The sequence below is a fragment of the Orcinus orca genome, chromosome X, assembly GCF_937001465.1.
Source record: "Orcinus orca chromosome X, mOrcOrc1.1, whole genome shotgun sequence".
Classification (NCBI taxonomy): domain Eukaryota; kingdom Metazoa; phylum Chordata; class Mammalia; order Artiodactyla; family Delphinidae; genus Orcinus; species Orcinus orca.
In genome coordinates, this window is record NC_064580.1 from 59,484,834 (window position 1) to 59,497,139 (window position 12,306).

Consider the following 12,306-nt stretch of genomic DNA (forward strand, 5'->3'; position numbering starts at 1 on the left):
TTTGTGTAACACTGGTAGTAACGTCCCCTCTTTCATGTCGGATTCGAATAATTTTAGTTTCTCTCTCTCTCTCTCTCTCTCTCTCTCGTTTGTCTAGTAAAATGTCTGTCAATACTTTTGGTGTTTGTAAAGGACCAACTTTAGGATTTACTGATATTTTTCTATTGTTTTTCTATTCTCTATAACATTTATTTCCTATCTAATCTTTATTATTTTCTTCCTCTGTTGGGCAGGGGTTAGTTTGCTCTTCTTTCTCCAGTTTCCTAAGGTGGAAATTTAGTTTATTGATTTGCGTTCTTTATTTTTTTTAATATAGATTTGTATAGCTAAAAATTTCCCTCTAAGCACTGCTTTAGCTTCATTTTGTGCTATAGACTGAATATTTCTGTCCTCTCAAAATGTATATGTTGAAATCCTAACTGTCAGTGTGATGGTATTTAGCATGTGGGACCTTTGGGAGGTGATTAGATCATGAGGGTGGAGCCCTCAATAATGCTATTAGTGTCCTTGTAAAAGAAACCCCAGAGAGGATATCTTATAGGTTTTGTCCTTTTTTTTTCATGCATCTCAAAGATTTTTTCTCATTTCTCTTATGATTTATTCTTTGGTACATTGGTTATTTGGAACCATGTTACTTAATTTGCACATATTTATGTGTTTCCCAAAGTTCTTTCTGTAAATTTCATTCTATTGTGGTTATAGAATATGCTATGTATGATTTCTATACTTTTAAATTTATTGAGACTTTTTATACCATAACATTATGATCTATCCTGGTGAATGTTCCATGTGCACTTGAGATAAACCTGTATTCTTCTGTTGCTCTATGGAGTGTTCTGTAAGATGTATAGCTGGCATATAGTATTATTCAAGTCTTCTACGGTCTTGTTGCTCTTCTTTCTAGTTGTTCTATATGGAATTGCAAGTGGATCATTGAAATCTCCAACAGGTATTGTTGAAATGTCTATTTCTTCAATTCTATCAGTTTTTGCTTCATGTATTTTTGGGACATCATTTTTAGTGCATATATGTTTATAATAATTATATCTTCTTGATAGATTAACTCTTTTTTTATCATTATAAAATATTTGTCTTTAGTAACAATTTTTCTCTCCTCTAGTTTGTTTGATATTAACATAGCCACTCCAGCTCTCTTTTGCTTGCTCTTTGTATGGTGTATCTTTTTCATCACTTTACTCTCAACTTATTTGTGTTTTTGGACAAAGAATATATCTCTTATAAACAGCACATAGTTGCATTATGTTTCTCTTTATCCATTCTGTAATCTCTGCCTTTGATTGAAGTGTTTTAATCATTTGCATTCAATGTAAATATGGATAAGGTAGGATTTACAGCTGTCATTTTGCAATTTTTTTCTTATGTGTCTTGTGTGTGTTTTTGTGGATCTAGTCTTCCATTACTGTCTTCTTTTATATTAAATATATATTTTTCAGTGTACTATTTTAATTCCTTTGTAATCACTTTTACTATAGTTTTGGGCTATTTTCTTACTTTTTTCCCCTGGGGATTATAGTTCCATCTTACCTTAAAACAATGTATTACAGGTTAATATCTACTTAACTTTAATAGTATACAAAAATGTTACTCCTGTAGAGACTAGAGCTCCAACTCTGTTCTGCCTCTTCCATTGGCTGCCAGGCTTCTGGTTTCACTGCGATAATAGGCTGTTGGTTTTCACGCTACTGTGGAACTAGGAAGGGGGTATGGCAATAGGGCAAGTTAAAATGTGACAGACGGGGAGCTTCCCTGGTGGCAAAGTGGTTGAGAGTCCGCCTGCCAATGCAGGGGACACAGGTTCGTGCCCTGGTCCAGGAAGATCTCACATGCCATGGAGCAGCTAGGCCCATGAGCCATGGCTGCTGAGCCTGCGTGTCCAGAGCCTGTGCTCCGCAACGGGAGAGGCCACAACAGTGAGAGGCCCGCATACCGCAAAAAAAAAAGGAAAAAAATAATGCGACAGAGGGGAGCTTCAAGATGGCAGAAGAGTAAGATGCGGAGATCACCTTCCTCCCCACAAAAACATCAGAAATACATCTACATGTGGAACAACCCCTACAGAACACCTACTGAATGCTGGCAGAAGACCTCAGTCCTCCCAAAAGGCAAGAAACTCCCCACATACCTGGGTAGGGTAAAAGAAAAGAGAAGAAACAGAGACAAAGAATAGGGATGGGACCTGAACCAGTGGGAGGGAGCTGTGAAGGAGGAAAGGTTTCCACACACTAGAAACCCCTTCGCAGGCGGAGACTGCTGGTGGCATAGGGGTGGGGAGATTCGGAGCCACAGAGGAGAGCACAGCAACAGGGGTGCGGAGGGAAAAGCAGAGGGATTCTTGCACAGAGGATCAGTGCCAACCAGCACTCACCAGCCTGAGAGGCTTCTCTGCTCACCCGCAGGGACGGGCGGGGGCTGGGAGCTGAGGCTCTGGCTTCGGTCGGATCCCAGGGAGAGGACTGTTGTTGGCTGCGTCAACACAGCCTGAAGGGGGCTACTGCACTGCAGCTGGCCGGGAGGGAGTCTGGGAAAAAGTCTGGAGGTGCCGAAGAGACAAGAGAATTTTTCTTGCCTCTTTGTTTCCTGGTGCATGAGGAGAGGGGATTAAGAGTGCCGTATAAAGGAGCTCCAGAGAGGGGCGTGAGCCATGGCTATCAGCGCGGACACCAGAGATGAGCATGAGACGCTAAGGCTGCTGCTGCAGCCACCAAGAAGCCTGTGTGCAAGCACAAGTCACTATCCACACCACCCCTCCCAGGAGCCTGTGCAGCCCGCCACTGCCAGTGTCCCGTGATCCAGGAACAACTTCCCCGGGAGAATGCACGGTGCACCTCAGAATGGTGCAACGTCATGTAAGCCCCTGCCACCGCAGGCTCACCCCGCAACCATACCCCTCCCTCCCCCAGGGCTGAGTGAGCCAGAGCCCACGAAGCAGCTGCTCCTTTAACCCCGTCCTGTCTGAGCGAAGAACAGATGCCCTCAGGCGACCTACAGGCAGAGGCGGGTCCAAATCCAAAGGTGAAACCCAGGAGCTGTGAGATAAAAGAAGAGAAAGGGAAATTTCTCCCAGCAGCCTCAGGAGGAGCGGATTAAATCTCCACAATCAACTTGATGTACCCTGCATCTGTAGAATACCTGAATAGACAACGAATCATCCCAAACTGAGGAGGTGGACTTTGGGAGCAACAATATATATATTTTTTCCCTTTTTCCCTTTTTGTGAGTGTGTATGTGTATACATCTGTGTGTGACATTGTCTGTATAGCTTTGCTTTTACCATTTGTCCTAGGGTTCTGTCTGTCCATTTTTAAAATTACTTAAAAGAATTTTTTCTTAATAATAATTTTTTTATTTTAATAATTTTATTTTACTTTATTTTATTTTATCTTCTTCTTTCTTTCTTTCTTTCCTCCTTTTCTCCCTTTTATTCTGAGCCGTGTGGAGGACCGGCTCTTGGTGCTCCAGCCAGGCATCAGGGCTGTGCAACTGAGGTGGGAGAACCAAGTTCAGTACACTGGTCCACAAGAGACCTCCCAGCTCCACATAATATCAAACGGTGAATATCTCCCAGAGATCTCAATCTCAATGCCAAGACCCAGCTCCACTCGATGACCAGCAAGCTACAGTACAGGAAACACTATGCCAAACAACTAGCAAGACAGGAACACAACCCCATCCATTAGCAGAGAGGCTGCCTAAAATCAGAATAAGGCCACAGACACCTCAAAACACACCACCAGACATGGAACTGCCCACCAGAAAGATAAGATACGGCCTCATCCACCAGAATACAGGCCCTAGTCCCCTCCACCAGGAAGCCTACACGACCCACTGAAATAACCTTAGCCACTGGGGACAGACACCAAAAACAATGGAAACTACGAACCTGAAGCCTACAAAAAGGAGACCCCAAACACAGTAACTTAAGCAAAATGAGAAGACAGAGAAACACACAGCAGATGAAGGAGCAAGGCAAAAACCCTCCAGATCTAACAAATGAAGAGGAAATAGGCAGTCTACCTGAAAAAGAATTCAGAATAATGATAGTAAAGATGATCCAAAATCTTGGAAATAGAATGGAGAAAATAGAAGAAACATTTAACAAGGACCTAGAAGTAAAGAACAAACAAACAGAGATGGATAATGCAATAAATGAAATTAAAAATTCTCTAGAAGGGATCAATAGCAGAATGAGGCAGAAAAATGGATAAGTGACCTGGAAGATGAAATAGTGGAAATAACTACTGCAGAGCAGAATAAAGAAAAAGGAATGAAAAGAATTGAGGACAGTCTCACAGACCACTGGGACAACAATAACGCACCAACATTCAAATTATAGGGGTCCCAGAAGAAGAAGAGAAAAAGAAAGGGACTGAGAAAATATACGAAGAGATTATAGTTGAAAACTTCCATAATATGGGAAAGGAAATAGTTAATCAAGTCCAGGAAGCACAGAGAGTCCCATACAGGATAAATCCAAGGAGAAAGACACCAAGACACATATTTATCAAACTATCAAAAATTAAATACAAAAAACAAATATTAAAAGCAGCAAGGGAGAAGAAGCAAATAACATACAAGGGAATCCCCATAAGATTAGCAGCTGATCAATCAGCAGAAACTCTGCAGCCAGAATGGAGTAGCAGGACATATTTAAAGTGATGAAAGAGAAAAGCCTACAACCAAGATTACTCTACCCAGCAAGGATGTCATTCAGATTTGATGGAGAAATTAAAAGCTTTACAGACAAGCAAAAGTTAAGAGAATTCAGCACCACCAAACCAGCCTTTACAACAAATGCTAAAAGAACTTCTTTAGGCAGGAAACACAAGAGAAGTAAAATAGCTGCAATAACAAATCTAAAACAATTAAGAAAATGGGATTAGGAACATATCGATAATTACCTTAAATGTAAATGGATTAAACGCTCCCACCAGAAGACGTAGACTTGCTGAATGGATACAAAAACAAGACCCATATATATGCTGTCTACAAGAGGCCCACTTCAGACCTAGGGACACACACAGACTGAAAGTGAGGAGATGGAAAAAGATATTCCATACAAATGGAAATCAAAGAAAGCTGGAGTAGCAATTCTCATATCAGACAAAATAGACCTTAAAACAAAGAGTAATACAAGAGACAAAGAAGAACACTACATAATGATCAAGGGATCAATCCAAGAAGAAGATATAACAATTGTAAATATTTATGCACCCAACATAGGAGCACCTCAATACATAAGGCAAATACAAACAGCCATAAAAGGGGAAATTGACAGTAACACATTCATAGTAGGGGACTTTAACACCCCACTTTCACTAATGGACAGATCATCCAAAATGAAAATAAATAAGGAAACACAAGCTTTAAATGATACATTAAACAAGATGGACTTAATTGATATTTATGGGATATTCCATCCCAAAACAACAGAATACACAGTCTTCTCAAGTGCTCATGGAACATTCTCCAGGATAGATCATATCTTGGGTCACAAATCAAGCCTTGGTAAATTTAAGAAAATTGAAATTGTATCAAGTATCTTTTCCGACCACAACACTATGAGACTAGATGTCAATTACAGGAAAAAATCTGTAAGATATACAAACACGTGGAAGCCAAACAACAAACTACTTAATAACCAAGATATCACTGAAGAAATCAAAGAGGAAATCAAAAAATACCTAGAAGCAAATGACAATGAAAACACAACAACTCAAAACCTATGGGATGCAGCAAAAGCAGTTCTAAGAGGGAAGTTTATAGCAATACAATCCTACCTTAAGAAACAAGAAACTCCTCAAATAAACAACCTAACCTTATACCTAAAGCAAACAGATAAACAAGAACAAAAAACCCCAAAGTTAGCAGAAAGAAAGAAATCGTAAAGATCCAGTCAGAAATAAATGAAAAAGTAATGAAGGAAATGAGAACAAAGATCAATAAAACTAAAAGCTGGCTCTTTGAGAAGATAAACAAAATTGAAAAACCATTAGCCAGACTTATGAAGAAAAAAAGGGAGAAGACTCAAATCAATAGAATTAAAAATGAAAAAGGAGAAGTAACAACTGACAGTGCAGAAATACAAAGGATCATGAGAGACTACTACAAGCAATGCTATCCCAATTAAATGGACAACCTGGAAGAAATGGACAAATTCTTAGAAAGGTACAACCTTCTGAGACTGAACCAGGAACAAATAGTAAATATGAACAGACCAATCACAAGCACTGAAATTGAAACTGTGATTAAAAATCTTCCAACAAACAAAAGCCCAGGACCAGATGGCTTCACAGGCGAATTCTATCAAACATTTAGAGAAGAGCTAAGACCTATCCTTCTAAAACTTCCAAAATATAGCAGAGGAAGGAACACTCCCAAACTCATTCTACAAGGCCACCATCACTCTGACACCAACACCAGGCAAAGATGTCACAAAGAAAGAAAACTAAAGGCCATTATCACGGATGAACGTAGATGCAAAAATCCTCAACAAAACACTAGCAAACAGAACCCAACAGCACATTAAAATGATCATACACTATGATCAAGTGCGGTTTATCCCAGGAATGCAAGGATTCTTTAATATATTCAAACCAATCAACGTGATACACCATATTAACAAACTGAAGGAGAAAAATCATTTGATCATCTCAATAGATGCAGAGAAAGCTTTCAACAATATTTGACACCCATTTATGATAAAATCCCTCCAGAAATTAGGCATAGAGGGAACTTTTCTCAACATAATAAAGGCCATATATGACAAACCCACAGCCAACATTGTCCTCAATGGTGAAAAACTGAAAGCATTTCCACTAAGATCAGGAACAAGACAAGGTTGCCCACACTCACCACTATTATTGAACATAGTTTTGGAAGTTTTAGCCACAGCAAACAGAGAAGAAAGGGAAATAAAAGGAAATGAAATCAGAAAAGAAGAAGCAAAGCTGTCACTGTTTGCAGATGACATGATACTATACATAGAGAATCCTAAAGATGCTACCAGAAATCTACAAGAGCTAATCAATGAATTTGGTAAAGTAGCAGGATATAAAATTAATGCACAGAAATTTCTGTCATTCCTATATAGTAATGATGAAAAATCTGAAAGTGAAATGAAGAAAACCCTCCCATTTACCATTGTAACAAAAAGAATAAAATATCTAGGAATAAACCTACCTGAGGAGACAAAAGACCTGTATGCAGGAAATTATGACAAAGATGAAAGAAATTAAAGATGATACAAATAGATGGAGAGATATACCATGTTCTTGGATTGGAAGAATCCACATTCTGAAAATGACTCTACTACCCAAAGCTATCTACATATTCAATGCAATCCCTATCAAACTACTACTGGCATTTTTCACAGAACTAGAACGAAAAATTTCACAATTTGTATGGAAACACAAAAGACCCCAAATGGCGAAAGCAATGTTGAGAAAGAAAGACTGAGTTGGAGGAATCAGGCTCCCTGACTTCAGACTATACTACAAAGCTACAGTAATCAAGACAGTATGGTACTGGCACAAAAACAGAAAGATAGATCAATGGAACAGGATAGAAAGCTCAAAGATAAACCCACGCACATATGGTCACCTTATCTTTGATAAAGGAGGCAAGAATATGCAGTGGAGAAAAGGCAGCCTCTTCAATAAGTGTTGCTGGAAAAGCTGGATAGCTACATGTAAAAGAATGAAATTAGCACACTCCCTAACACCATACACAAAAATAAACTCAAAATGGGTTAAAGACCTAAATGTAAGGCCAGACACCATCAAACTCTTAGAGGAAAACATAGGCAGAACACTCTATGACATAAATCACAGCAAGATCCTTTTTGACCCACCTCCTAGAGAAATGGAAATAAAAACAGAAATAAACAAATGGGACCTAAGGAAACTTAAAAACTTTTGCACAGCAAAGGAAACCATAAAGAAGACGAAAAGATAACCCTCAGAATGCGAGAAAATATTTGCCAATGAATAAACTGACACAGGATTAATCTACAAAAAATACAAGCAACACATGCAGCTCAATTTCAAAAAACAAACAACCCAATCCAAATATGGGCAGAAGACCTAAATAGACATTTCTCCAAAGAAGATATACAGATTGCCCAACAAACCCATGAAAGAATGCTCAACATCATTAATCATTAGAGAAGTTAAAATCAAAGCAACAAGGAGATATCATCTCACACCGCTCAGAATGGCCATCATCAAAAAACCTACAAACAGTAAATGCTGGAGAGGGTGTGGAGAAAATGGTACCTTCTTGCACTGTTGGTGTGAGTGTAAATTGATACAGCCACTATGGAGAACAGTATGGAGCTTCCTTAAAAAACTAAAAATAGAACTACCATATGACCCAGCAATCCCACCACTGGTCATATACTCTGAGAAAACCATAATTCAAAAAGGGTCATGTACCAAAATGTTCATTGGAGCTCTATTTACAATAGCCAGGACATAGAAGCAACCTAAGTGTCCATCAGCAGATGAATGGGTAAAGAAGAAGTGGCATATATATACAATGGAATGTTACTCAGCCATTAAAAAGATCGAAACTTAGTTATTTGTAGTGAGGTGGATGGACCTAGAGACTCTCATACAGAGTGAAGTAAGTCAGAAAGAGAAAAACAAATACCGTATGATAACACATATATATGGAATCTAAAACAAAAAAAAAAGAAAAGAAAAGAAAATTGTCAGAAGAACCTAAGGGCAAGACGAGAATAAAGATGCAGACCTACTGGAGAATGAACTTGAGGATACAGGGAGGGGGAAGGGTAAGCTGGGACAAAGTGAGAGAGTGGCATGGACATATACACACTACCAAATGTAAAATAGATAGCTAGTGGGAAGCAGCCGCATAGCACAGGGAGATCAGCTCGGTGCTTTGTGACCATCTAGAAGGGTGGGGTAGGGAGGGTAGGAGGGAGGGAGATGCAAGAGTGAAGCGATATGGGAACATATGTATATGTATAACTGATTCACTTTGTTATAAAGCAGAAACTAACACAGCATTGTAAAGCAATTATACTCCATTAAAGTTGTTAAAAAAAAATCCTCCCTTACCTTTTACTTCAGATTTCTTCCCAACTTTGCCATCTGTAATTTAACTTTTACATGGACATACTGATAATATTTAGATAATTTCTCCTTTGTTCTATATAGTTGTCTGTTGTGCTATTTCCTTCCTGCCTACCTGGGGGAAAGGAGAATGGTAGTAGGGAATTCCTGGAACAAGAAGCCTGCAGAGAGATCTAAAAGAGTTCACACAAGTCATTTGCCCTCAACCTAGCCAAGGGAAAGCCTCTCTCCATTTTTCCAGTATGTGTTTGTTTCAGAATGGGTCCTGGGATTCATAGCCAGACTCCCCCTCCCTCCTCCATCCCTCCAAATATAAATGTAGCCCCCAGGAAGGCTGGTTCAGAGGACTAGGAGTGGTCCCCTAGGGGCAGCAGTGAGCCCAGTAAGGTGAGGTTTCAGGGTACTGCTCCTTTTGTATGTCAGCCTGGAGCAGGGCTAAGAGATTCAGTTAAACCTGACCCAGTTCCATCCCACTTCCCTGCCAGCAGAGACACATATACACCAAGAGATGTGACGCATCTCATAGAAGTGTGACTCCTTTATACTATTCACCACATACTTTTCACACGTGCTATTGCCATGTCTCAACATGACAACCCCATGCACATTTTTACTCTTATTTTATACATGATGAAATGGAAGTTCAGAGAGTTGAATGTGAGTGGCAGAGTTCAGATATTATTTCCAAGGCCATACGAACCTGATTCCAGGCTCCAGAGCCAGAGGGAGATTGATACTGTACGGTTTTCTGGAGATGCCTGTGAGCCCCTGCTGCTCTCTCCATATGAGAATTTTTATCCTATGGCGTAGATTAGGGGGCTTGGGTCTATGAGAAGGCTCCAGGCTGGGGCTGTGGGTCTGTATCTTTCCTTCTTTCCTCTCTCTTCCCTTGATCAGCCCTGGTTCTGGCTCTTACATGCTGGGGAGGAAAGGAGGATAGAAAAGGTGGAATGGAAAACAATTCAAGGAAGACAGCTGCAAACTGTCCAAAAGTCAGCATTTCTCCACGGGTAAGGAAAATGGAATTGTCTGATTGTTATACAAGGTGGCATTAAAAGTAACATAATTGACTACAATGTGAAATGCCCTTTTGGAAAATTCCAGATGAGGAATAAAAATGAGGCAGGATCAAATGGATTTAAAATTCCAAAAGGTTAGAAAGTGGAAGGCTTTGTGAAGTGTGTTTCTCTTTCTTTTTATTCTCCTACCAGGACCTTTTCAGCAATATTCCTTTCCAATTAACGCTGAGCAATGAGCGAGACTCCTTTTAAAAGTGCTTCTTATGGCATAGATGGAGTCTCCTGTTTTGTTATGCGAAATTAATGTCTAGGAGATCAGAATGGAATTATAGAGCGAGCCGTGACTCGAATCCATAAGGAGACCTGGATTTAAGCCCTAGCTCTGTCATTAACCTGCGCTGTCAGCCAGGTCAGTTCTCTCTGGGTCACTGTTTTCTTATTTATAAAATGGGAGTGACAGGAAAAGATGTTAAACTAAATGATTTTTTAAATTTTTCTGGTCATAAAATATTTATTAAGGTATGCTTTAGGGAATACAGTGAATATAAAATTTAGGATCACAGAATGAAGCAATTTCAATTCTCTCAAAAGTCAGCCCAGTCTTCAATGCTCCGCAGATGTAAAACCACTGGTGAGACTCACTAAAAGAGTTTAAGTCCTTTCTGGTTCTACGGACCATGCTCAGCCTCTTTCCTCTCAAGAGTATATTCCAATTCTTCCATTTGGTATGTGATATGAGGAGACATTTCTGCCCTACCTGTCCCCTTCTCCAGCTCCCCCAATTAGGCACCATGTGAATGCCCTGTCCTTGAAACTGAGCAAGTACCTTAGAAGAATGAGGTATATGTGTGCAGGCAAGGAAGGGAGGAAGAATTATGGCATGGTGGGGGAAAGAAAGAATTGAGGGGCAGACAAATGGATTCAAATTCTGGCTCCACCATTTTTCAGCTGTTGTGATTTTAAGCAAGTCGCATAACCTTTCTGAGCCTTACTTTACTTGTCAGAAAACATAGATATCTTCTGCCTTGTGGGATGTTGTAAAGATCAAGCAACAGAAGATATGTGAAAGGGGTTAGGACAGTGTTCACTACTCCACAAATATCACTCATGGTCAAGTCTGATATTCTGTGAGTTCACACTGGTATGGGGTCCATTCTGATTGGTCAGAGCTTGGGCCACAGCAGTTGTGGAATATTTAGAGTATCACTATCTGATGGTTATTGTTATTATTACCCAGGATTTCTAGAAGGCCAATCCTCTTAGAAAAACCTAGAAGACTCTCCTTCCCTGGACCTGGAGAGTCATGCCTCAGCCAGTGCTCACTCCTTTCCAGGGCAGCTTGTTCAGATACATGTAAATAGCGATTGCTAGGCATGTGTGCTCCTTTGGGCCCTGCAGTTATCAGGCAGTTCCTAACAGTGCCAGGTTGGAGCATGGCAAACCATGGCGGTAGATGGGCTATGAAGAACACCTTGAACAGAGAAGTTGAAAAGACATCTTAAGATTGTGATGAAGACAAGTTATGGAATGGTTTTCCACAGAGGTCTTGGTGAATACGAGAAGTCCTACTTGCTTGCATTTGAGCAAATGCCATGTTCCTTCCATGGAGAGATGGACTGCCATGTTCCTCAAACTTAAGTGTGCATAAGAATCACTTGGGGACCTTGTTAAAATGCAGATTCTGATTCAAATGTCAAGGGTGGAGACTGAGACTCTGCATTTCTAACACACTCCTGGGCACTTTGAGGAACAAGTGGCTAGATGACCTCACTGGAATCATGTGCCTTGAGATGATTACTTCTTCTGGAACAAGGGGCTGACTGCTATGCCCCTCTACTTCAACTAAAAGTCAGAGCCTGGTAGTGAGAATAAAAGGGATAGTGACCTACTCTGGTCAGGGAAGTGGTGGCAGAGTTGCAGAATGAACAGACAGAGGTCCTGTGAGGACCTCTCCTATCCATAGACCCCTCCCCTATCCTGATTTTTGAGGGTCCCAACCAGCATGGGCTGAAGCAAGGAATTCAGAGAAATGGACTATTTACCATCCCCCATTCCCCCCTCCCTGGTTAGTTCACTTGTTTCTTCATTCATTCACTAATTCATCTAACCATGTATCTACTAAGTAAACATTTACTAAGTCCCTTGCTCTATGCCTAGTCTTGTGATGAGCA

General features: G+C 40.2%; 1 protein-coding gene across 5 annotated transcripts in view; it reads left to right on the forward strand.

The window, feature by feature from the left end:
* YIPF6 (Yip1 domain family member 6) overlaps nt 1–10,532 on the forward strand; it is an 89,294-nt gene extending 78,762 nt beyond the window's left edge. For 2 of the 5 annotated variants that reach the window (XM_049704651.1, XM_049704652.1), the window contains 2 exons: nt 905–949; nt 3,450–10,532. In XM_049704651.1, the coding sequence (XP_049560608.1) occupies nt 905–937 (33 nt within the window). In that variant the 3' untranslated portion in view covers nt 938–949; nt 3,450–10,532. Of the gene's footprint in view, nt 1–904; nt 1,459–3,449 lie in introns of those variants that run through there. The other 3 variants (XM_049704649.1, XM_049704650.1, XM_033439133.2) reach the window with 3 other exon arrangements.
* Nucleotides 10,533–12,306: the final 1,774 nt, after the last annotated feature.